This window comes from Leptodactylus fuscus, chromosome 6, assembly GCF_031893055.1.
Source record: "Leptodactylus fuscus isolate aLepFus1 chromosome 6, aLepFus1.hap2, whole genome shotgun sequence".
Lineage (NCBI taxonomy): Eukaryota > Metazoa > Chordata > Amphibia > Anura > Leptodactylidae > Leptodactylus > Leptodactylus fuscus.
The window spans coordinates 174,387,845-174,415,430 of NC_134270.1; the positions used below are offsets into that span (position 1 = coordinate 174,387,845).

Genomic DNA, 27,586 nt, shown 5'->3' on the forward strand with positions numbered 1-27,586 from the left:
TGTTATTGTATCTCTATCACATCTACAGGATGACTGGGGTTACTATGAAGCAGATTTATCTTCTCCTCATCTGTCAAGGTAAATAGTCTCACAATGACAGAATAATCCGATAGAATGAGATTCTGTGACTCCGGCCTCATGTCCTGCTGATTGTTTCCAGGCTTCTATCTGGGTTCTGTATGTCAGCGATGGACGTTCCCTTCTACAATGGTGGCTCTGATCGACTCCTGTGTGGAGATTCCTTGTACATATCATCCTGATGGGGAGTCAGAGATATCCGGCACTGTATGGTACTTATATAGAAATCGATGTCTCTCACATCCAGAGGTCCTAAACACCAAGGACTCATCATCAGTAATGAAATATTACAAAGGTCGGACCTCACTGGTACCAGGAGAGAACAGCTGTACCCTGCGGATAGACCCCGTGAGAGAAGAAGATGGTGGTAAATATTATTACCCAGGAATCTCAGGTCATAGACAGATAAATGCTCATGAGAAACAAGATAAAGCCTCGGTCCGTCTCAATGTCACAGGTAAATCTATAAGGTGACTGATACCAGAAACCCCTGGACATCTCCTCACTTGTGTTGTATCTACTAGTGGATGTTATATGTATATATTCATGTGTGTAGTGAGATGGTCGGGTGTAAATATGTCATTGTATTGTACTGGGCTGTGTCAGGAATCCATCAGAATCTGAACTGATAAATCTTAAGAGTATATAGATGTATTATGGAGATATATTGTATCCTTTCCAATCTTCTATCATTTGACGGTAAGACTAGCACATTTTGTGATAAAATCTTTGAAGAAACTTCTAAAATTCTAAATTTGAGATGTCAGCATAGTCTTAATTCCATCACCCATATGGGTGTACCTACAGATGTAGCAATGCTTAAATGGAACCTGTCGGGTTGATTTGGGACACTAAACTACTAACAGGTACTTATGGACTGGGAGTTGTCCTGTAATAAATCCATTTATTATATATTATACTCCCCGGACTGGCACAGTTCTTTCCTAAAGTCAGAGGAGTACATCTTCAGTGCTCATTGAAGCCGGGTTTACGTCTTCGGCTTCACAGAAGAAATGCACAGGTCCAGGGAGCACCAGCGATGAGCCTGATGAGAGTCATAGGACAATAGTTGGTCGCCTGATGAGAGTCCTAGGACAATAGTTGGTAGCCCCCAACAGATGCTTCCTTCCAGAGGGTATTGATGGACACCATACTCCTGGATGTCTGGTGATACTCCTGGTATATGTGAGCCATCGGTTGGGTGCGGTTTCTATGGCCAGCACTCGTCGGTCTCTATTTCCCAGTTTCGGGGGTCTGCCGACACAAGATGTCCAGTTTGTTCAAAGAGACATCATTTATAACTGTACAATATAACATGATATATAACAAGAACCTGATTCTTAACCCCTTAAGGACCAGCCCATTTTTTGGTTTCGCATTTTCGTTTTTCCTTCCTCACATTTCAAGAGCCATAACTTTTTCATTTTTCAGTTCACAGAGTCACATGATAGCTTATTGTTTGCGGGACAAATTGTACTTTGTAATGGCATCATTCAATATGCTGTGCAATGTACTGGGAAGCTGGAAAAAAATTCAGAATGAGGCGCAATTGGAGAAAAAATGCATTTGCGCCATTTTCTTATGGGTTTAATTTTTACAGCATTCACTGTTTGGTACAAATGACATGTTACCTGTGTTCTACGTGTCAGTACAAACGCGGTGATACCAAATTTATATAGTATTTGAAATTTTTTGATACTTTTAAAAAAATTATAAACTTTGCAAAATAGAAAAAAAAATTTGTGTCATCATGTTCTAACACCTGTAACTTTTTCATATTTCCATGTATGGAGCTGGTTGTGGTGTCTTTTTATGCGGGACAAGATGACGTTTCTATTGATACCATTTGGGGAAAGATCCGATGGTTTGATCACTTTTTATTCAATTTTTTATAGGAGGCAAAGTGTTGAAAAAAACGCTTTTTGGCTGTTTTTATTTTTTTTGCCGCTACGCCGTTCGCAGTACGGGATAAATGTTTTAATATTCTAATAGTTCAGGCATTTTGGAGCGCAGGGATACCTAATATGTTTATGTTTAATGTTCTTTAATTACTTTTATAGCTGATCTAGGGAAAGGGGGGTGATTTGAACTTTTATATTTTTTTAATTTTTTTAATACTTTTAAAAACTTTTTTTTTTCTTCTGTTACATTTATGATCAGACCCCTTAGGTACCTTGAAACCTAGGGGCTCTGATCGCTCATACTATTCACTGCAATACTACAGTACTGCAGTGAATAGCAGAATCGCAGCACTTCTATTAGAGGCTGCCTCTGGCATCGTCTAATAGATCTCGTGCAGAGACAAGCCTGGAAGCCTTCAATAGGCTTCCGGCTGTCATAGCAACCGATCACCGCCCTCTTGTGATGTTCAGGAGGGCGGCGATCGGCAAAACATGGCGGCGCCCATGCCGCCTGCGCTGTTTACACACTGCGGTCACGTTTGACCGCAGTGTGTAAAGGGTTAACAGCAGCGATCGGCTCGGGCACCGACCGCTGCTGTTATTGGCAGGTCCTGGCTGTATTATACAGCCGGCATCTCAGCGTGTGAGCTCGCTCCATACAGCCCCATGCGACCCATGACGTACAGTTACGTCAAGGGTCGCTAAGGGGTTAAACTAAAATTCCACAGATAAAATGATCATTCCGCTTTCTGTGCCTGAAGTTATGACAGAAGGAGAAGCCGCCACTATAAGATGTTCTGTATATCACACGTGTCGCTCCAGTCCTCCTTCTCTACAATGGAACAAACCTGGTCAGATTAAGAACCAGTCGGTGGAGATTTCTGGAGGATCCTGGAGAGAAGAATCAGAACTGACTTATATTCCTTCCTATGTGGATGATGGGAGTTTTGTTCAATGCAAGATTACACTTTTCTTTGGTCTAGATATTGAAACATCCGGAAGACTGAACATCAATTGTACGTATTATAAGTAATTGGGGAAAGTCATTGATACATTTTATTTTCCCTTATATACTGTATGTGGTCACATTAGCAGCTCTCCTTATATCCCCCTCTGTCATGTATCTCTATATTATATATATACTATATACAAGTCTCACATTTGGTCTTCCAAAAATGTCAAAACAGACAATCAGAGATGGTAACTATTATAGAGATGTCCATTGGGCTTGTCAGACCCGGTGATGGCTCCTCTGTCTATGGGAAGAATATGCAAATCTGCCTTCCATGATGTAATTAGGAAGACAGTTGCTGCCTCAGTGTTGCAAACCAATAGAGGACGCTCACTGGAATGTGCAAGCCTGTCTTATGACAGGATTCCAGTGAAATAACCCAATAAAGGCTGCTCCCTTTAGCATCATGCCCGACCTTCCAAGAGGCCTTTGTTTTGCAATGACGCTGGGATTAATACCAGGTATAGTACAGGTATAATTCCAGGATTCACTGGAATCCTGTCATAAGACAGGCTTGCACATTCCAGTGAGCGCCCTCTATTGGTTTGCAACACTGAGGCAGCAACTGTCTTCCTAATTACATCATGGAAGGCAGATTTGCATATTCTTCCCATAGTTCCTTGCAAAGTGGAGTGCTAAAGGCTTAACAAGTCTCCACACACCTATATGGTGGTCTCTCCCTAAGGAGTGACAATATCCCCTTGGCTCTTTTGTCTGAGACTTCTATTTCATTTCTAGATTCCGATTCTTACTATCTTTCTCCCTGTCCCCGGCCCCGCGGTCATCTGATTTCTAGGTGTCAGGGCACTGCAAGGTCTGCTGAGTACTATAGGAGACAGATCAGCTCTGCAGTGGATGACTGCCATAACTCCAACCAATGTATCAGCCCCAGTTACAGGGGAACGGAGCCAAAACAAGGTCATGCTAAAATGCTGCTGAGAAGTGAGGGGGAGGGGGATTGTGGGGGGCATATCGCATATAAAACATGTATATAGGTATATAAATAAATAAGGATGAAATAAAAGTAAAAAAAAAAAACAACATCACATCACAGGCTCAAAACAAAAAATTTACTTCTAGGCTAAAGCTTCAAGTTGCAGCATTTTTGTTGCAGATTTTGCTGCAGTCTTTTGAGCCAAAGACAGGAGTCGACTAAACAGAAGGGAAACGTCTAAGGCCTGGTTCACACCAGCGTTGGCTCTCCATATAGGGATTCCGTTCCCCTCTCCACATGCATGCAGCACTTTTCTCTCCGCATTTTCAATTGACACCAGAGCTTACAATCTATGAGGAAGTAGGGACACGACATTGTTACAGTTGGCATTTGTTTCTCAGACGTTACTGTCATGGGCAGAGCCTGGCGTAGACGTTCCTATACTACAAGTTTTGGTGACACTATATATGCAAAACCAATACTGGTGGGAGCCATAACAGACTGACTGTAAGAATTGTGACCGCAGCAATGGCTTCCTGTTTGATGCACAAATGATGGAAAACAGAACGAGCAAATAAACCCATAAATCCAAAGAAATGTTCATATCGACCCTCCCTGTAAGCTGACATGTCTTTGGACTTATGGGTTTATTTGTGTGCACTGTTTTCTATCAATGGCGCATCAAACACTGTATTCCTGTATGAAGGTGCAGCCTTCAGATATTGTTATACCAGCCTGATGAAGGAACCAAGTTATTCCGAAAGCTCGCAATCTGCCATTAACAAGGTATCAACTACTGAGAAGTCCCAATCTTTATATTTCATATCCTCTGGCTAATACGGTACAAATATAAAATTTCTCTCCACAGATTCACCAAAAAATGTGACACTGAGCGTCATCGGGATGGATGAAGTGATAGAAGGCAGTGATGTGACGTTACAATGTAACAGCTTCTCCAGGCCTGATGTACATGAGTATGAATGGTACAAAGGGAAAACCAGATTACCAGACAGAGGACGGGAGATGACAGTGTATAATGTGACCGGGGACATGGAGCCCTATTCCTGTACTGCCATAAATCGTGTGGGGAGAGGAGAGTCAGCCCCGACAGAGATCCCTGTACTACGTATGTATACAGCCTGGAGCACTGACTGATATTTAATGTATATGTATATCCTATATATATCTACACAGTGGATGGAGCTGCAGCTTCTTCCAATTACTTGAATAGATACAGTCTGCACACACCTCTCATCTGCTTCCTGACACCTGGAGGCTGCTGGAACATCTGATGTGTGCGGGATCTGGGTGTCAGACAGAATAAGTCATCCGTATTACATATGCGTTAGGAGAAAACTCCATTGAGAGTCATTGTAAGCCTTGCTACATCTGTATATCCTATCTGTCTTATTCCCTTTTGATTAGTCACTACAAGCCCGGAGTGGCCGATACGTGAGAAGGGCCAGACTATGCCCCACACCCCTGGCACTCACTGTACTATATATACATAAGCTTCATCTCACCTAGTCTATACATCCAAGGTACCAAGTATATTACTATATATCGCTAGCTGTAACATCTAGTCAGACCAGTATTCATCCTACCATGGGCCACCATCCCTGAAGTTACGATGGGGCCACCAGTCACCAATTGTAACAGGCTCAGGTAATATTTGCATGTACAATAGCATGTAATAAAGAATAACATCATCCTGCACCAGGATATCATGTCACTACAGAAGACAACAAAAGCCATTCAACTCCATTGTCCAGTCACCCTGTGCCGTAATGTAGACACTTCTGTATATAATGTGACCTGAGTATGACTTATATTGGTGATCACTAGTCACCATAGTCCATAGCTGGGTCACCTACTGCTACTACAAGATGGGAATGGAAGCCTGAGAAGCTGGAGGATCTGATATTGTGGAGGTGTGACTCAAAATAACACTTAGCGAGCCTCAGCCAAAAAATACTGCGGGAAAAGCCAGAGCGGAAATGCAGAGTTTACCTCTGAGGACTTTCTGCTTCAATGTTACCTATAGGGAAAAAGCCAGAATCTCCATAGACATGATATACTGATATGTCCAATAACGTGGGTATTTCTCTACAATGTGTGGATGGGATTCACAGGGACTGATGGTGATATGTGATGATGACAATTATTTGTTATAGATATTAAACCATAATAATATTTCCCTCCACAGATTCACCAAAAAATGTGACCGTGACCGTCATCGGGATGGATGAGGTGATGGAAGGCAGTGATGTGACGTTACAATGTAACAGCTTCTCCAAGCCTGATGTACATGATTATGAATGGTACAAAGGGAAAACCAGATTACCAGACAGAGGACGGGAGATGACAGTGTATAATGTGCCCGGGGACATGGAGCCCTATTCCTGTACTGCCATAAATCGTGTGGGGAGAGGAGAGTCAGCCCCGGCACAGATACCTGTACTATGTATGTATACAGCCTGGAGCACTGACTGATATTCAATGTATATCTTATACTTTAAAAATCGGTAAATTTGATGTGACTGACATTTGTTGATATACAGAGCAAAGATCATCCTCAAATCCAATTGTAGGGCGCTCTATCCGATAGTTACTGGTGCCAGTAAGGGGCTTGTACAGTCACTGATCACATAGAAGCAGTGGAGGGCTGTGGCTCCTTTCTATGTTGTAAATTTAGCTTGATGCTTAACCTGACCCTGCTGCGTAGAATGTGAAGTCAATGATAGAAATGAAGCAGAATCTCTGGGCTGTTTGGTCCTCACTGCAGCAGCCTTCACTAATCCAAACAGATAATGGACAGTTAACCTTTCCATTGCCAATAATCTAATTTTGTCTAAGTCTGTTGTGCAATACAGCAGTTTCATCTACCAACAGACTATTTAAACATAGTTTTTACTGTCAGTCCGTCCTGTTAGTGAAAAATATTTTTGTAAGGATTTTCACACACCTCCTCATGACTGAATAGAGCTGTCACCATCTCCTTCATGTTCCAGTTACTGTACTTCTTATGCTACATGCTACTACTAGACAGTCAGCCATTGACCCTTGTGGACCAATCCATCACATTATTCCCTGTTGTGCTGACAATCATGTTACCACAGTTTTCAGCTATCAACACTGCCACCACTCAACCAGACATGTCCTTTGGCCTAGTCCATCACATCATCCCATGCCATACCGCCATTCATGTGTCCACAGTTACCACTACTGCCACCACTCAGTCAGACATGACAGTGCTATACATTGTGTTTAAAGACAACTTAAGTTATGATTCTTACTGAACTTGTTCAACCTGGAACAACTCTCACCCATCCCCCAAGATCTTATCCTTGCATTACGTTACTCTCATCAGTTTTTTTTAAAATCAAAATAAAGACTCCCAATAGAACATTTAGAACATAGAATCATGTATGTTACATTGTATATAGTACGTCTGAATATCCCAGAAATGTTATAGTCTTAATGAGTGTTGAAGTTCGAGACCAGTTTGTGGTCACTATATAGGAATAGGTTTTTCACCTCTATACATTGTTGGCATAGCTTCTCTTGTTTGTGTTTCTACTGGTAATGAGCTACAATGTTTCTTAGATTTGGATGTTGATAACATAGAAGGAGAGAGTCAATATTGTGTTCAGATGAACATCTTTGTGTAGACTTCTTGGTATCCAAGTGGCTCTGGTGATATCATCATCAATTAAAGTGGTATGGTCAACAGGAAGGAAGGAAGGAAGGAAGGAGGGAAGGAAAGAAGGAAGGAAGGAAGGGAGGGAGGGAGGGAGGGAGGGAGGAAAGGAAGGAAGGAAGGAAGGAAGGGAAGGAAGGAAGGAAGGAAGGAAGGAAGGAAGGAAGGGAAGGAAGGGAAGGAAGGGAAGGAAGGGAAGGAAGGGAAGGAAGGGAAGGAACTGCATGGTGTCTGAGATCCAATCACAAGCCTCGATAGTGTCCAGGGCCAAATGTTTGAAAAATTCATAATGAATTTAGCTCATTACAAACCAGTTCACTAATCCCAAAATACAGTAAGGTCCAGAAATATCCGGACAGTGGCACAAGTTTTGGCTTTTTAGCTGTTTACCAAACCATATTCATGATACAATCCGGGCTTCCATTCAACCTCTTTAACCTAATTTCATTTGATCCCTCTCTTCCTATTGCTCATATTATCATCCATTATATATGACAGATGGAGGCTCCAGTATTAGTAACATCATCCTTCCGGCAACAATTGGAACCATCTCCCTACTACTGCTTGTACTGCTTGTCTATGGTTGCTGGAGGTAATGTATATTATTCATCAATATCTTCTTTTATATTATAAATTACTTTACAACAGTCAGAAATTTCCAAAATGAAGCAGAATTATCTGAGCAGATAGATAAAAAGTAACTTTTAATAAATTCCTTTAAAAATATCTAATGAAAGAGTCAATACAATCAATGCAAATATAATATCGTGTGAATAAAATTAGAACCGTCTTATCAATTAGTTAGTAAATAGCGGTCAGTGGGGACAGAAAGTGATGTCTTCACATTGGAGCACAGGGTCCTACGTGTAGGGAAAACGGAGCTATATCCCTAAGTGATCAATAACCCCGGTTAGTCCCATAACTGTCCCTAGACAAACACTATTGATTCTCCAATCCAACGCGTTTCATACCTAGTTGTGTGCTCATCAGGGTATTTTAGAGCATAAAGTGGTCTGGACAATAATATCTTGCTACTAAGGCTCAGCCCCAGTATACAGGAGAGTCGATGTAGTCAGCAATTTCCAATGTCTGATGCTAAAGTAGATTGTCCAGTTTTCTTATATCGTAAAGGAGTTTTACCACAATACACATTTATGGCACATTGTTAGGATGGGGTCCTGCAGGTTTTCCTTCCGGCTCACAGCATCACCTGCGGGTCAATCCAACTCTCACCTTCGGCGTCGATCAGTGAGGGGTGTGGAGTCTCAGTCCAACTTTCTCCCTACTGAGCATGCTCAGACCTTTTGGAACTGCTCGGAGGCTAAGTCCCATTCTTCCCCTACTGAGCATGCTCGGACCTTTTGGAACTGCTCGGAGGCTAAGTCCCATTTTGCCCATACTGAGCATGTGCGGTGAAGTTATGGCCACTGCCTCGTGGGTGGGGACTTTCCTTTTCATAGCGTGAATTTACGCCCACCGGGTGCTCACACTTTGACTAACATTCCTGTAAGGCAGGAGTTCAGGGCTAGGTTCCAGTGTAGGCAGGTCGCCAGATAGGGTGTCTAGGATAGGGTTCCTTGGCCTGCCGCTAGGGACCCTAAAAGCCTATTGAACCATCTAGTTACATTGTAGCTCCTAGTTGTGGTGGAGCCTTTTGTGTTCCTGACCAGAGGTGAGGGTTAACCCCTGGCAACCTTTACTGTGTAGCAGGGTGAAGCATGTGCTAGTGCCTATCCCTCTGCTGTATTAGCAGAGGTCTGTTGCAAGGCTTCAGTCAGCTTCACCCAGCGCTATACATAGGTGTATCTACCCAGTGAAGTCAACCGGGGGAAACTACATTGCAGCCTGTTCACATTTAGTGCTGCACAAGTACATTTACCCAGTGAAGTCAACTGGAGAAAGCTTCATTGCAGCCTGTTCACATTAGAGCTGCGCAAACACATTTATCTAGTGAAGTAACTGGTGAACGCATATTGCTCTCTGTTCACACTAGGGCCGCACAAACATATGGCTGCTTTGCTAAGGCAGACGGCCGCCCTCCTGGGGCTTGTGGAGCTCGACTGCAGTCACTACGGCAGTCAAGAGCTTGTCAGTTATAATTATATATATATATATATATATATATATATATATACAGAACCCTAACACACATCCATAGGATATAGTATAAATGTCCTATATATGCAGTTCCCATAAGGGACAATTTGCAGATTACTGACCACCAACCCTTCTCTATTCCCTCTCTGTTACACAATGCTTGTACATGCAGATTCTTTCTTACTACTTTGCTTTTCTCTTGGATGTTCTATTAGAAATTATTATTAGTAATAAGTGTTCCACATGTTCTGTCTTCATAGAAAAAGATGCCAGAAATTGACAAGCCATGAGGTATGTGACGCAGAGACTGGATGTTATATACTATCTACTACATGTCCTCCTCTCCTGATCTCTTGTCTGTAGAGCTGTGAGGAAGTGAATTATATTTAGAACATTGAAAATGGACCGAGATTAAGAATAGTCACAATTATAAAACTGCAAAAGCTACAAATGCAACTTCACAGAACACCATAGTAAGACTCCATGCACACAGACATTGAAATAAGGACAGATTTTCATCGTCGGGTCAGCTGTAATGACAGATCACTCATAGACCTGAATCTATGGAGGGATTGAAATTGACTGTCAAAAATCAGACGTGTGAATGAGCACAGTGATATCAATAGGGAAGATTTACTAAAATGGTCTAAAAACAAACCTGTCTTAGTTGGCCATAGCAGCCAATCACAGCCCAGCTTTCATATTACAAGAGCAGAATACAAAATGAAAGCAGTGCTGTGATTGGCTGATAATCCATTGGCTGCCTCAATGGGTTATAAAAATGCTTCCAATAAGTTCATTATTGGATTTCTGGGTTAAGCAATTTTTTATTTAAAGTGACAGCTATCTGAATTACATCAAGTGTGCAAGTGCAAAATAAATGTTCATTTGGTGACCTCTACATCTGTAATAATGGGACAAGGAACATATATGGCTCCTCTGATGTAACTAAGTGTGATTCACAATGGTAAACCATAATCTAATATTTATTACCTAATTAATTATTATTATTATTATTATTATTATTATTATTATTAGAGATGAGCGAACACTAAAATGTTCGAGGTTCGAAATTCGATTCGAACAGCCGCTCAATGTTCGTGTGTTCGAACGGGTTTCGAACCCCATTATAGTCTATGGGGAACAGATACTCGTTAAGGGGGAAACCCAAATCCGTGTCTGGAGGGTCACCAAGTCCACTATGACACCCCAGGAAATGATGCCAACACCTCTGGAATGACACTGGGACAGCAGGGGAAGCATGTCTGGGGGCATCTAACACACCAAAGACCCTCTATTACCCCAACATCACAGCCTAACAACTACACACTTTACACACTCAATACCACCTCTCTGACAGTAGGAAAACACCTTGAAACATGTGTATTTGGCACTTGCAGTGAGGAGAGCTTGTCACCAGCAGTGAATTTGGCCCTTGTAGTAAGTTGAGGTTGGCACCAACATTTGTTTTGAAAATCAGGGTGGATTGAGCCTCTAACCAGCAGAGTTTGGGCAAATTCATGGTGGAGGGAGCCTCTAAACACCCCAGTTTGGGCAAATTCATGGTGGAGGGAGCCTCTAAAAACCCCAGTTTGGACCAATTCATGGTGGAGGGAGCCTCTAACCAGCCCAGTTTGGGCAAATTCATGGTGGAGGGAGCCTCTAAAAAACCCAGTTTGGACCAATTCATGGTGGAGGGAGCCTCTAACCAGCCCAGTTTGGGCAAAATCATGGTGGAGGGAGCCTCTAACCAGCCCAGTTTGGACCAATTAATGGTGGAGGGAGCCTCTAACCAGCCCAGTTTGGACCAATTAATGGTGGAGGGAGCCTCTAACCAGCCAAGTTTGGACCAATTCATGGTGGAGGGAGCCTCTAAACAGCCCAGTTTGGGCAAATTCATGGTGGAGGGAGCCTCTAAAAAACCCAGTTTGGACCAATTCATGGTGGAGGGAGCCTCTAACCAGCCCAGTTTGGACCAATTAATGGTGGAGGGAGCCTCTAACCAGCCCAGTTTGGACCAATTCATGGTGGAGGGAGCCTCTAAACAGCCAAGTTTTGGGAAATTCATGGTGGAGGGAGCCTCTAACCAGCCCAGTTTGGACCAATTCATGGTGGAGGGAGCCTCTAAACAGCCAAGTTTTGGGAAATTCATGGTGGAGGGAGCCTCTAACCAGCCCAGTTTGGACCAATTCATGGTGGAGGGAGCCTCTAAAAAACCCAGTTTGGACCAATTCATGGTGGAGGGAGCCTCTAAACAGCCCAGTTTGGGCAAATTCATGGTGGAGGGAGCCTCTAACCAGCCCAGTTTGGACCAATTAATGGTGGAGGGAGCCTCTAAACAGCCCAGTTTGGGCAAATTCATGGTGGAGGGAGCCTCTAACCAGCCCAGTTTGGACCAATTCATGGTGGAGGGAGCCTCTAACCAGCCCAGTTTGGACCAATTAATGGTGGAGGGAGCCTCTAACCAGTCCAGTTTGGACCAATTCATGGTGGAGGGAGCCTCTAAACAGCCCAGTTTGGGCAAATTCATGGTGGAGGGAGCCTCTAAAAAACCCAGTTTGGACCAATTCATGGTGGAGGGAGCCTCTAACCAGCCCAGTTTGGACCAATTAATGGTGGAGGGAGCCTCTAACCAGCCCAGTTTGGACCAATTAATGGTGGAGGGAGCCTCTAACCAGCCCAGTTTGGACCAATTCATGGTGGAGGGAGCCTCTAAACAGCCCAGTTTGGGCAAATTCATGGTGGAGGGAGACTCTAAAAAACCCAGTTTGGACCAATTCACGGTGGAGGGAGCCTCTAACCAGCCCAGTTTGGACCAATTAATGGTGGAGGGAGGCTCTAACCAGCCCAGTTTGGACCAATTCATGGTGGAGGGAGCCTCTAAACAGCCAAGTTTTGAGAAATTCATGGTGGAGGGAGCCTCTAACCAGCCCAGTTTGGACCAATTCATGGTGGAGGGAGCCTCTAAACAGCCAAGTTTTGGGAAATTCATGGTGGAGGGAGCCTCTAACCAGCCCAGTTTGGACCAATTCATGGTGGAGGGAGCCTCTAAAAAACCCAGTTTGGACCAATTCATGGTGGAGGGAGCCTCTAACCAGCCCAGTTTGGACCAATTAATGGTGGAGGGAGCCTCTAACCAGCCCAGTTTGGACCAATTCATGGTGGAGGGAGCCTCTAAACAGCCCAGTTTGGGCAAATTCATGGTGGAGGGAGCCTCTAAAAAACCCAGTTTGGACCAATTCATGGTGGAGGGAGCCTCTAACCAGCCCAGTTTGGACCAATTAATGGTGGAGGGAGCCTCTAACCAGCCCAGTTTGGACCAATTCATGGTGGAGGGAGCCTCTAACCAGCCCAATTTGGACCAATTCATGGTGGAGGGAGCCTCTAAACAGCTCAGTTTGGGCAAATTCATGGTGGAGGGAGCCTCTAAAAAACCCAGTTTGGACCAATTCATGGTGGAGGGAGCCTCTAACCAGCCCAGTTTGGACCAATTAATGGTGGAGGGAGCCTCTAACCAGCCCAGTTTGGACCAATTCATGGTGGAGGGAGCCTCTAAACAGCCAAGTTTTGGGAAATTCATGGTGGAGGGAGCCTCTAACCAGCCCAGTTTGGACCAATTCATGGTGGAGGGAGCCTCTAAACAGCCAAGTTTTGGGAAATTCATGGTGGAGGGAGCCTCTAACCAGCCCAGTTTGGACCAATTCATGGTGGAGGGAGCCTCTAAAAAACCCAGTTTGGACCAATTCATGGTGGAGGGAGCCTCTAAAAAACCCAGTTTGGACCAATTCATGGTGGAGGGAGCCTCTAAACAGCCCAGTTTGGGCAAATTCATGGTGGAGGAAGCATCTAACCAGCCCAGTTTGGACCAATTAATGGTGGAGGGAGCCTCTAAACAGCCCAGTTTGGGCAAATTCATGGTGGAGGGAGCCTCTAACCAGCCCAGTTTGGACCAATTCATGGTGGAGGGAGCCTCTAACCAGCCCAGTTTGGGCAAATTCATGGTGCAGGGAGCCTCTAAAAAACCCAGCTTGGACCAATTCATGGTGGAGGGAGCCTCTAACCAGCCCAGTTTGGGCAAATTCATGGTGGAGGGAGCCTCTAAAAAACCCAGTTTGGACCAATTCATGGTGGAGGGAGCCTCTAAACAGCCCAGTTTGGGCAAATTCATGGTGGAGGGAGCCTCTAACCAGCCCAGTTTGGACCAATTAATGGTGGAGGGAGCCTCTAAACAGCCCAGTTTGGACCAATTAATGGTGGAGGGAGCCTCTAACCAGCCCAGTTTGGACCAATTAATGGTGGAGGGAGCCTCTAACCAGCCCAGTTTGGACCAATTAATGGTGGAGGGAGCCTCTAACCACCCCAGTTTGGACCAATTAATGGTGGAGGGAGCCTCTAACCAGCCCAGTTTGGACCAATTCATGGTGGAGGGAGCCTCTAAAAAACCCAGTTTGGACCAATTCATGGTGGAGGGAGCCTCTAAACAGCCCAGTTTGGGCAAATTCATGGTGGAGGGAGCCTCTAAACAGCCCAGTTTGGGCAAATTCATGGTGGAGGGAGCCTCTAACCAGCCCAGTTTGGACCAATTAATGGTGGAGGGAGCCTCTAACCAGCCCAGTTTGGACCAATTCATGGTGGAGGGAGCCTCTAAACAGCCAAGTTTGGACCAATTCATGGTGGAGGGAGCCTCTAAAAAACCCAGTTTGGACCAATTCATGGTGGAGGGAGCCTCTAACCAGCCCAGTTTGGACCAATTAATGGTGGAGGGAGCCTCTAACCAGCCCAGTTTGGACCAATTAATGGTGGAGGGAGCCTCTAACCAGCCCAGTTTGGACCAATTCATGGTGGAGGGAGCCTCTAAACAGCCCAGTTTGGGCAAATTCATGGTGGAGGGAGCCTCTAACCAGCCCAGTTTGGACCAATTCATGGTGGAGGGAGCCTCTAAAAAACCCAGTTTGGACCAATTCATGGTGGAGGGAGCCTCTAAACAGCCCAGTTTGGGCAAATTCATGGTGGAGGGAGCCTCTAAACAGCCCAGTTTGGGCAAATTCATGGTGGAGGGAGCCTCTAACCAGCAGAGTTGGTGGAAATCAGGGTGGAGGGAGCCTCTAACCAGCAGAGTTGGGGGAAATCAGGGTGGAGGGAGCCTAGTATTAGCAGAATTGTGCAACGCTTATGGTGGATGAGTATGAGGATGCGGAGGAATTGGAGAGGTTGAGTACAGACATGGAGTTTCATGTTGGGGTGCTTTACACAGGTGGGCACAAAAATGACGGCTCTACCCAGTGGTGGTTCATTTTTATCAAAGTGAGCCGGTCGGCACTCTCAGCTGACAGACGGGTGCGCTTGTCAGTGATGATGCCACCGGCTGCACTGAACACCCTCTCAGATAGGACGCTGGCGGCAGGACAGGACAGCACCTCCAAGGCATATAGGGCAAGTTCAAGCCACAGGTCCAACTTCGACACCCAATACGTGTAGGGCGCAGAGGGGTCGGAGAGGACAGGGCTGTGGTCGGAAAGGTATTCCCGCAACATGCGCCTATACTTCTCACGCCTGGTGACACTAGGACCCTCCGTGGCGGCACTTTGGCGAGGGGGTGCCATCAAGGTGTCCCAGACCTTAGACAGTGTGCCCCTCGTTTGTGTGGACCGGTGAGAACTTGGTTGCCTACTGGAGGAACTGCCCTCCCTGCCGCCAACGTCACATGCTGGAAACATCTCCATCATATTCTGCACCAATTGCCTGTGGCAAGCATTGATGCGATTGGCCCTCCCCTCTACCGGAATAAAAGACGAGATGTTGTTTTTATACCGGGGGTCAAGGATAGCAAAGATCCAGTACTGGTTGTCCTCCATGATTTTGACAATACGCTTGTCGGTTGTAAAGCACCCCAACATGAACTCAGCCATGTCTGCCACAGTGTTAGTTGGCATGACTCCTCTGGCCCCACCGGAAAGTTCAATCTCCATTTCCTCCTCATCCTCCATGTCTACCCATCCGCGCTGCAACAATGGGACGATTCGAAGTTGCCCGGAAGCCTCCTGTATCACCATCACATCATCGGACAACTCTTCTTCCTCCTCCTCCTCCTCCTCCTCCTCCATTAAACGCAGTGAAGCGGACAGATGTGTGGACCTACTCTCCAGCTGTGACGGATCGGATGCTATCCCTAACTCCTCTGTGTGATCTGAGTTATCCCTGATGTCAATCAGGGATTCTCTCAGAACACACAAGAGCGGGATTGTAAGGCTCACCATCGCATCCTCAGAGCTCACCCTCCTTGTGGACTCCTCAAAGACCCGTAGGATGTCACAAAGGTCTCTCATCCATGGCCACTCATGGATGTGAAACTGAGGCAGCTGACTTTGTGGCACCCTAGGGTTTTGTAGCTGGTATTCCATCAAAGGTCTCTGCTGCTCAACCACTCTATTCAACATCTGAAACGTTGAGTTCCAGCGTGTGGGGACGTCGCACAAAAGCCGGTGTTGTGGCACATGCAGGCGTTGCTGGAGAGATTTTAAGCTAGCAGCGGCTACTGTCGACTTGCGAAAGTGGGCGCACATGCGCCGCACTTTCACCAGTAGCTCTGGAACATTGGGGTAGCTCTTTAGGAAACGTTGCACCACTAGGTTGAAGATGTGGGCCAGGCATGGAACATGTTGGAGTCCGGCAAGCTCCAGAGCTGCTACCAGGTTCCGGCCGTTATCACAAACGACCATGCCTGGGCCCAGGTGCAGCGGCTCAAACCATATTGCCGTCTCATCGAGGAGGGCATCCCTCACCTCGGAGGCAGTGTGCTGTCTGTCCCCCAAGCTGATCAGCTTCAGCACAGCCTGCTGACGTCTACCAACGCCAGTGCTGCAACGTTTCCAACTCGTAGCTGGGGTCAATCTAACAGCGGAGGAGGAGGCGGTGGCGGAGGAGGAGGCGGTGGCGGAGGAGGAGGCGGTAGAGGAGGAGGAGGAGGGGGGTGTTCTTCTCGTGTCCCTGCCAGGAATGTTAGGCGGGGAGACGAGGTACACCGGGCCAGTTTGGGAAGCAGTCCCAGCCTCAACTACATTCACCCAGTGTGCCGTCAGTGAAATGTAGCGTCCCTGTCCGCATGCACTTGTCCACGCGTCGGTGGTCAAGTGGACCTTTGTGCAAAGCGCGGAACTAAGGGCCCGCCTGATGTTGAGTGACACGTGCTGGTGCAAGGCGGGGACGGCACACCGGGAGAAGTAGTGACGGCTAGGGACGGCATAGCGAGGTGCCGCAGTTGCCATCAGGTCCAGGAAGGCGGGAGTTTCAACAAGCCGGAACGCCAACATCTCCTGGGCCAGCAGTTTAGCGATGTTGGCGTTCAAGGCTTGCGCGTGTGGGTGGTTAGCAGTGTATTTCTGCCGCCGCTCCAATGTCTGAGAGATGGTGGGTTGTTGTAAAGAAACGCCTGATGGTGCCTTTGATGGTGCAGGAGAAGGAGATAAGACAGGACCAGGGGAGGATGAGGTAGAAGTCAACAAAGTGGCGGAGGCAGATGAAGTGGTGTCCTGGCTCGTCCTCTGGAGTGCATCGCCAGCACAGTCAGCAGTGGCAGTGGCAGAGGCAGTGGCAGAGGCAGTGGCAGTGGCGTGAACGGCAGGCGGCCTTTGTCCTGCCGTTGCTGCCTGCCACTGATTCCAGTGCTTGGATTCCAAATGACGGCGCATTGAAGTGGTGGACAGGTTGCTCTTCTCAGAGCCCCTAATCAATTTCGAGAGGCAAATTGTGCAGACAACACTATATCTGTCCTCGGCGCATTCCTTGAAAAAACTCCACACCTTCGAGAAACGTGCCCTCGAGGTGGGAGTTTTTCGGGGCTGGGTACGAACTGGAACATCTTGGGAGATTCCGGGTGTGGCCTGGCTTCGCCTAAGCTGCTGACCTCTGCCTCTGCCTCTAGCTACCCTTTTTGGTGCTGCACCTGCCTCAACATCCACACTACTTTCCCCGCTTGACATCCCCCCTGTCCAGGTCGGGTCAGTGTCCTCATCATCCACCACTTCCTCTTCCAACTCCTGTCTCATCTCCTCCTCCCGCACAATGCGCCGGTCAACTGGATGCCCTGACGGCAACTGCGTCACATCATCGTCGATGAGGGTGGGTTGCTGGTCATCCACCACCAAATCGAACGGAGATGGAGGAGACTCTAGTGTTTGAGCATCTGGACACAGATGCTCCTCTGTTAGGTTCGTGGAATCGTGACGTGGAGAGGCAGGTTGAGGGACAATGAAAGGAGCGGAGAACAGCTCTGGGGAGCAGGGACAGTTTGGGTTATTGTTCTGTAAAGCTTCGGAATTTTGGGAGGAAGGAAGACAAGACTGTTGGGTAATAGGAGGAGAGGAGGCAGAGTCTGACTGGCTGCTGGACAATGTGCTGTAAGCGTTCTCTGACAGCCATTGCAAGACCTGTTCCTGGTTCTCGGGCCTACTAAGGTTTGTACCCTGCAGTTTAGTTAATGTGGCAAGCAACCCTGGCACTGTGGAGTGGCGCAATGCTTGCTGCCCCACAGGAGTAGGCACGGGACGCCCTGTGGCTTCACTGCTACCTTGCTCCCCAGAACCATTCCCCCGACCTCGCCCACGGCCTCGTCCACGTCCCTTTCCGGGAGCCTTGCGCATTTTGAATTCCTAGTTAGAAATTGGCACTGTATACCAGTAGTAAAAATTGTGGGTGCACGTAACCCCAATATATTCTTTGAATTCCCAGTCAGACAATGGCACTGTATACCAGTAGTAAAAATTGTGGGTGCACGTAACCCCAATATATTCTTTGAATTCCCAGTCAGAAACTGGCACTATATGGCAGTAGCAAGAAATGAGGGTATTTGTATTCCCAATATACTCTTTGAATTCCCAGTCAGACAATGGCACTGTATACCAGTAGTAAAAATTGTGGGTGCACGTAACCCCAATATATTCTTTGAATTCCCAGTCAGAAACTGGCACTATATGGCAGTAGCAAGAAATGAGGGTATTTGTATTCCCAATATACTCTTTGAATTCCCAGTCAGACAATGGCACTGTATACCAGTAGTAAAAATTGTGGGTGCACGTAACCCCAATATATTCTTTGAATTACCAGTCAGAAACTGGCACTATATGGCAGTAGCAAGAAATGAGGGTATTTATAACCCCAATATATTCTTTGAATTCCCAGTCAGACAATGGCACTGTATACCAGTAGTAAAAATTGTGGGTGCACGTAACCCCAATATATTCTTTGAATTACCAGTCAGAAACTGGCACTATATGGCAGTAGCAAGAAATGAGGGTATTTGTATTCCCAATATACTCTTTGAATTCCCAGTCAGACAATGGCACTGTATACCAGTAGTAAAAATTGTGGGTGCACGTAACCCCAATATATTCTTTGAATTCCCAGTCAGAAACTGGCACTATATGGCAGTAGCAAGAAATGAGGGTATTTGTATTCCCAATATACTCTTTGAATTCCCAGTCAGACAATGGCACTGTATACCAGTAGTAAAAATTGTGGGTGCACGTAACCCCAATATATTCTTTGAATTACCAGTCAGAAACTGGCACTATATGGCAGTAGCAAGAAATGAGGGTATTTATAACCCCAATATATTCTTTGAATTCCCAGTCAGACAATGGCACTGTATACCAGTAGTAAAAATTGTGGGTGCACGTAACCCCAATATATTCTTTGAATTACCAGTCAGAAACTGGCACTATATGGCAGTAGCAAGAAATGAGGGTATTTATAACCCCAATATATTCTTTGAATTCCCAGTCAGACAATGGCACTGTATACCAGTAGTAAAAATTGTGGGTGCACGTAACCCCAATATATTCTTTGAATTCCCAGTCAGACACTGGCACTATATGGCAGTAGCAAGAAATGAGGGTATTTGTATTCCCAATATATTCTTTGAATTCCCAGTCAGACAATGGCACTGTATACCAGTAGTAAAAATTGTGGGTGCACGTAACCCCAATATATTCTTTGAATTCCCAGTCAGACAATGGCACTGTATACCAGTAGTAAAAATTGTGGGTGCACGTAACCCCAATATATTCTTTGAATTCCCAGTCAGAAACTGGCACTATATGGCAGTAGCAAGAAATGAGGGTATTTGTATTCCCAATATACTCTTTGAATTCCCAGTCAGACAATGGCACTGTATACCAGTAGTAAAAATTGTGGGTGCACGTAACCCCAATATATTCTTTGAATTACCAGTCAGAAACTGGCACTATATGGCAGTAGCAAGAAATGAGGGTATTTATAACCCCAATATATTCTTTGAATTCCCAGTCAGACAATGGCACTGTATACCAGTAGTAAAAATTGTGGGTGCACGTAACCCCAATATATTCTTTGAATTACCAGTCAGAAACTGGCACTATATGGCAGTAGCAAGAAATGAGGGTATTTATAACCCCAATATATTCTTTGAATTCCCAGTCAGACAATGGCACTGTATACCAGTAGTAAAAATTGTGGGTGCACGTAACCCCAATATATTCTTTGAATTCCCAGTCAGACACTGGCACTATATGGCAGTAGCAAGAAATGAGGGTATTTGTATTCCCAATATATTCTTTGAATTCCCAGTCAGACAATGGCACTGTATACCAGTAGTAAAAATTGTGGGTGCACGTAACCCCAATATATTCTTTGAATTCCCAGTCAGACACTGGCACTATATGGCAGTAGCAAGAAATGAGGGTATTTGTATTCCCAATATATTCTTTGAATTCCCAGTCAGACAATGGCACTGTATACCAGTAGTAAAAATTGTGGGTGCACGTAACCCCAATATATTCTTTGAATTCCCAGTCAGACACTGGCACTATATGGCAGTAGCAAGAAATGAGGGTATTTGTATTCCCAATATATTCTTTGAAATCCCAGTCAGACAATGGCACTGTATACCAGTAGTAAAAATTGTGGGTGCACGTAACCCCAATATATTCTTTGAATTCCCAGTCAGAAACTGGCACTATATGGCAGTAGCAAGAAATGAGGGTATTTGTATTCCCAATATACTCTTTGAATTCCCAGTCAGACAATGGCACTGTATACCAGTAGTAAAAATTGTGGGTGCACGTAACCCCAATATATTCTTTGAATTCCCAGTCAGAAACTGGCACTATATGGCAGTAGCAAGAAATGAGGGTATTTATAACCCCAATATATTCTTTGAATTCCCAGTCAGACAATGGCACTGTATACCAGTAGTAAAAATTGTGGGTGCACGTAACCCCAATATATTCTTTGAATTACCAGTCAGAAACTGGCACTATATGGCAGTAGCAAGAAATGAGGGTATTTGTATTCCCAATATACTCTTTGAATTCCCAGTCAGACAATGGCACTGTATACCAGTAGTAAAAATTGTGGGTGCACGTAACCCCAATATATTCTTTGAATTACCAGTCAGAAACTGGCACTATATGGCAGTAGCAAGAAATGAGGGTATTTATAACCCCAATATATTCTTTGAATTCCCAGTCAGACAATGGCACTGTATACCAGTAGTAAAAATTGTGGGTGCACGTAACCCCAATATATTCTTTGAATTCCCAGTCAGAAACTGGCACTATATGGCAGTAGCAAGAAATGAGGGTATTTGTATTCCCAATATACTCTTTGAATTCCCAGTCAGACAATGGCACTGTATACCAGTAGTAAAAATTGTGGGTGCACGTAACCCCAATATATTCTTTGAATTACCAGTCAGAAACTGGCACTATATGGCAGTAGCAAGAAATGAGGGTATTTATAACCCCAATATATTCTTTGAATTCCCAGTCAGACAATGGCACTGTATACCAGTAGTAAAAATTGTGGGTGCACGTAACCCCAATATATTCTTTGAATTACCAGTCAGAAACTGGCACTATATGGCAGTAGCAAGAAATGAGGGTATTTGTATTCCCAATATACTCTTTGAATTCCCAGTCAGACAATGGCACTGTATACCAGTAGTAAAAATTGTGGGTGCACGTAACCCCAATATATTCTTTGAATTCCCAGTCAGAAACTGGCACTATATGGCAGTAGCAAGAAATGAGGGTATTTGTATTCCCAATATACTCTTTGAATTCCCAGTCAGACAATGGCACTGTATACCAGTAGTAAAAATTGTGGGTGCACGTAACCCCAATATATTCTTTGAATTACCAGTCAGAAACTGGCACTATATGGCAGTAGCAAGAAATGAGGGTATTTATAACCCCAATATATTCTTTGAATTCCCAGTCAGACAATGGCACTGTATACCAGTAGTAAAAATTGTGGGTGCACGTAACCCCAATATATTCTTTGAATTACCAGTCAGAAACTGGCACTATATGGCAGTAGCAAGAAATGAGGGTATTTATAACCCCAATATATTCTTTGAATTCCCAGTCAGACAATGGCACTGTATACCAGTAGTAAAAATTGTGGGTGCACGTAACCCCAATATATTCTTTGAATTCCCAGTCAGACACTGGCACTATATGGCAGTAGCAAGAAATGAGGGTATTTGTATTCCCAATATATTCTTTGAATTCCCAGTCAGACAATGGCACTGTATACCAGTAGTAAAAATTGTGAGTGCACGTAACCCCAATATATTCTTTGAATTCCCAGTCAGACACTGGCACTATATGGCAGTAGCAAGAAATGAGGGTATTTGTATTCCCAATATATTCTTTGAATTCCCAGTCAGACAATGGCACTGTATACCAGTAGTAAAAATTGTGGGTGCACGTAACCCCAATATATTCTTTGAATTCCCAGTCAGAAACTGGCACTATATGGCAGTAGCAAGAAATGAGGGTATTTATAACCCCAATATATTCTTTGAATTACCAGTCAGAAACTGGCACTATATGGCAGTAGCAAGAAATGAGGGTATTTATAACCCCAATATATTCTTTGAATTCCCAGTCAGACAATGGCACTGTATACCAGTAGTAAAAATTGTGGGTGCACGTAACCCCAATATATTCTTTGAATTACCAGTCAGAAACTGGCACTATATGGCAGTAGCAAGAAATGAGGGTATTTGTATTCCCAATATACTCTTTGAATTCCCAGTCAGACAATGGCACTGTATACCAGTAGTAAAAATTGTGGGTGCACGTAACCCCAATATATTCTTTGAATTACCAGTCAGAAACTGGCACTATATGGCAGTAGCAAGAAATGAGGGTATTTATAACCCCAATATATTCTTTGAATTCCCAGTCAGACAATGGCACTGTATACCAGTAGTAAAAATTGTGGGTGCACGTAACCCCAATATATTCTTTGAATTACCAGTCAGAAACTGGCACTATATGGCAGTAGCAAGAAATGAGGGTATTTGTATTCCCAATATACTCTTTGAATTCCCAGTCAGACAATGGCACTGTATACCAGTAGTAAAAATTGTGGGTGCACGTAACCCCAATATATTCTTTGAATTACCAGTCAGACACTGGCACTATATGGCAGTAGCAAGAAATGAGGGTATTTGTATTCCCAATATACTCTTTGAATTCCCAGTCAGACAATGGCACTGTATACCAGTAGTAAAAATTGTGGGTGCACGTAACCCCAATATATTCTTTGAATTCCCAGTCAGACAATGGCACTGTATACCAGTAGTAAAAATTGTGGGTGCACGTAACCCCAATATATTCTTTGAATTACCAGTCAGAAACTGGCACTATATGGCAGTAGCAAGAAATGAGGGTATTTATAACCCCAATATATTCTTTGAATTCCCAGTCAGACAATGGCACTGTATACCAGTAGTAAAAATTGTGGGTGCACGTAACCCCAATATATTCTTTGAATTACCAGTCAGAAACTGGCACTATATGGCAGTAGCAAGAAATGAGGGTATTTATAACCCCAATATATTCTTTGAATTCCCAGTCAGACAATGGCACTGTATACCAGTAGTAAAAATTGTGGGTGCACGTAACCCCAATATATTCTTTGAATTCCCAGTCAGACACTGGCACTATATGGCAGTAGCAAGAAATGAGGGTATTTGTATTCCCAATATATTCTTTGAATTCCCAGTCAGACAATGGCACTGTATACCAGTAGTAAAAATTGTGGGTGCACGTAACCCCAATATATTCTTTGAATTCCCAGTCAGACACTGGCACTATATGGCAGTAGCAAGAAATGAGGGTATTTGTATTCCCAATATATTCTTTGAATTCCCAGTCAGACAATGGCACTGTATACCAGTAGTAAAAATAGTGGGTGTATATAGCCCCAATTCTATTGCTAGGGGACTTGCAGGGTATTTCTGGGGTGAAGGTGGGGGGGCACACCGTTGGAACGGGTATCGGGGTATATATCGGGTATACGGGAATACACTGACAGTGTATTCCATTCAGGATCCTGGGAAAGCTGGGTTGCGGCGATTGAGCCCGTCAGTGCCACGTTACACTGACAAGCTTCTCCCTGGAATTTAGCTCTTATAAGAGCTGTTGGTTGTCTTCTCCTTCCTATCCTAGCCTGTCCCTGCCTACCCAGAATCTAAGCCCTAGCTAGCTGGACGGAAACCTCCGTCCTCGGTGAATTGCAAGCTCAGAATGACGCGAAGCTGGGCGTCGCTGTTCTTTTAAATTAGAGGTCACATGTTTTCGGCAGCCAATGGGTTTTGCCTACTTTTTTCAACGTCACCGGTGTCGTAGTTCCTGTCCCACCTACCCAGCGCTGTTATTGGAGCAAAAAAGGCGCCAGGGAAGGTGGGAGGGGAATCGAGTAATGGCGCACTTTACCACGCGGTGTTCGATTCGATTCGAACATGCCGAACAGCCTAATATCCGATCGAACATGAGTTCGATAGAACACTGTTCGCTCATCTCTAATTATTATTATTATTATTATTATTATTATTATTATTATTATTATTATTATTATTATATTTTTAATTTTGTTACAGGCTTAAACCCCCCCAGATGCCACATACACTGACCTGCTGAAAAGAGATAGAGAAGATACACATGAAGAATTAAAGGTAACAACAGTTTTGTACAGATGTATCCACTGTTGTCTGTGATAGAATTTTTGTAAAAACTCAAATTTGTTTGCAAAAAATAGTTACAAAAACATTTGGTTCCCACCAAAGATATAAAGTCTGGTGCTTCCAACTTTTGGAAAGTGGTGAGTTGTGACAAATGATAATGTAAATAAGTAGGGTTGAGTGATAGGGATCTGGACCAGGATCGGCTGGAAAATGATCAAAAATTGGATTTTGAAATCTCAATATCAGCTCAACCCCATTGTATATAATATAATATACAATTAGGGTCGAGCGATCGGGAAAGATCGGATCCCGATCGTTGATCGAGTAAATTTCCCGATCGTGATCAGCTGGAAAATGATCGGAAATTGGATTTTTAAATCGATCCTGAATCTCAAGATCGTCTCAACCCCATACATAAGGCAGATCTAGATTTGTTGTCTGTGCCTTAAAAGTGATGTAAAATCTCATTCCAATATTGACAACAATGGAGATATCTCTAATACTGGGTTGGTATTCTGGGTTCTAGTGACAGACTTCTTTTAATTGATTCCAAAATGTGTCTTCCTCTTCTTTCAGACTGGAACATCTCCAGATGCCACATACACTGACCGGACGAAAAGAGATAATGAAAATACCTATGAACAATGAGAGGTACATGTAACAACAATACTGTACAGAGGTGTCCGCCCTTGTATTAGCTCCAATTCGGTTAAGTACTTCAATTTTTCAAGAAATCAATTGAAACTTACTAGCAAAGAGCTGCACAGCTGATTTTATTGTTTCCTATACCTCGGGGCTGTGTATGTGATGTTACTCAGTATTTTAGTCCGTGTTCCCTTTTCTGTTACAGTCTCTGTTATAGATCTGCTAGATATAAGCTGCAGATAGAATTACTCTGAATATTACTACTATTGATGGCTATTTCACCAATATAACCAGTGATATTAGCAATTATTACAGAATTCTATCACAGATTTATGTTCCTAGAAATGGAGACGAGCTCGGCAGACATGTTACACTATTCCATCCCAGATATTATCCATCTTTATACTAATATGTTCTCTCTATGATGTCCTGTGTATATAATCTGTGATATCTTCTGCTATTTTACAGACTGGCAAATCCCCGCAGATCTTCCCCATCTCAGGAGGACATGGAGCTGCTGATAACAACCATGAGAACCTACATTGCAAAAATTCTTAAAATTGTCCAATTCCTCAAGATAATAAGATAAAATAGAAACATCTCTGCTGGATCCCTCAATATGGAGTTCTAACTGGAACCGGGAAAGTGATGACCCCCCATTGTCTTATTCATGGGGTTGGCTGGAAATTTTTAAGACAGTCCATAAATATCTGATTGGTGGGTCATATCCAACACTGAGAATAGAGATTGGTGTGTAGTATGTAGAGTATGTATAGATGATGTATGTATAGGTCGGGGTTTATAAACCTGCGTTGTTGTATAGTCATTTTATATATTTTACTTCTAATAAAATTGAAACTGGAAATTATTTTTTGTGTCTAAATTTATGAATCTTCTGGAAATGGCTTCCAAGAATTTCGTGCAAACTGCACATTTAAAGAAGAAGCAAAGTTTGCAAATGTGTAAGCCCTGACAGATCTGTGGTGTAGAGAAAATACGTGAAATAGAGAAGTTCCCAGGCCGGCTTATACACTCTGGTTATATACAGATTATAGCTCTATAGGAGGCTGCAGTGTACACTGGTTATATATGTTATAGGTGTATAAGGTACAATAATATGATATACTTACCTATCTTACCAATACACTTGTGTGTTCACCAGAGACGTGAAAGCCTTGACACGTGAGATATCTGATTCTACTGTCTCTCTACTTATCAGTACTGTCACATGGTTTTATACATTTAAATGAATATAGTATATGTTCATATAATATCATAGCACGGCCAATAGTCCCAGGATCATACAATGGACAGCACTGGAGAGACTTATTTCATCTAAATAAATTGCTATAAGAAGACCTATGAGCCATTTCTGAAGATGTCATCTGGTGTTACCGTGACCGGTTCCTGGGGTAGGTTATTCCACAGATTCACAGCTCTTACAGTGAAGAATCAACACCTGGAGTAGGCTATTGGACTTCATTTGCCAAGTGGATGTAGAAACACTCTGTCTGTCCAAGTCAGTTTGTAACCAACATATATCCTCTGTAGACTGCAGTGTACTACATAGCTTTTGTCATCTTCAAAAATAGAGACATTACGTTTCCTCCCATCTTCTATATGATTAATAAAAAAAGTTTAGCAATAGAAGACCAAGCACTGAGCTTTGGGGTCACCACTCGGGAGTCAGGACCATAGTGAGTAAGATTAATTGACCATAACTGTTTGGATATGATCCAAGTAGCATCTCTAAGGAACAGTGTCAAATACCATTGCAACGTTCAGAAACTTTATATCCACAGATGCCCCTTTATAACCACATGGAGAATACACCAGGTATTCCACAGATACAATGTCCATAGTCACCCCCTGTCCACTCTATCCAGAGACTCCAACTGTCCACTATATTCACAACAACCCCACTGTCCATTATATCCACAGTCACCCCATGTCCATTATATCCACAGTCACCCCCTGTCCATTATATCCACAGTCACCCCCTGTCTATTATATCCACAGTCACCCCCTGTCCATTATATCCACAGTCACCCCCTGTCCATTATATCCACAGTCACCCCCTGTCCATTATATCCACAGTCACCCCCTGTCCATTATATCCACAGTCACCCCACTGTCCATTATATCCACAGTCACCCCCTATCCATTATATCCACAGCCGATCTTCTGTCCAGGCTTTTATTCACCT

The 27,586-nt window shown here is 44.1% G+C and overlaps 2 protein-coding genes across 2 annotated transcripts in view; one reads left to right on the forward strand and one right to left on the reverse strand.

The window, feature by feature from the left end:
* Window positions 1-27,586, reverse strand: part of LOC142210152 (myelin-associated glycoprotein-like) — a 426,670-nt gene that overhangs the window by 319,967 nt on the left and 79,117 nt on the right. The window lies entirely within an intron of this gene.
* Window positions 22-10,012, forward strand: LOC142209173 (Schwann cell myelin protein-like). Its single transcript, XM_075278105.1, has 8 exons — window positions 22-78; window positions 161-535; window positions 2,708-2,995; window positions 4,794-4,868; window positions 6,132-6,294; window positions 6,487-6,545; window positions 9,619-9,713; window positions 9,983-10,012. The coding sequence occupies exons 1-8, from the start codon at window positions 30-32 to the stop codon at window positions 10,010-10,012; spliced, it is 1,134 nt and encodes a 377-aa protein (XP_075134206.1). The 5' UTR covers window positions 22-29.

What these genes read in the sequence shown, in the direction of transcription:
- LOC142209173 (XM_075278105.1), top strand. Translation starts at nt 30, where the DNA reads ATGACTGGGGTTACTATGAAGCAGATTTATCTTCTCCTCATCTGTCAA. An exon ending in GGTCCGTCTCAATGTCACAG is followed by an intron (nt 536 to 2,707) that starts GTAAATCTATAA and finishes AAAATTCCACAG; the next exon opens with ATAAAATGATCATTCCGCTT. An exon ending in CAGTGATGTGACGTTACAAT is followed by an intron (nt 4,869 to 6,131) that starts GTAACAGCTTCT and finishes TTCCCTCCACAG; the next exon opens with ATTCACCAAAAAATGTGACC.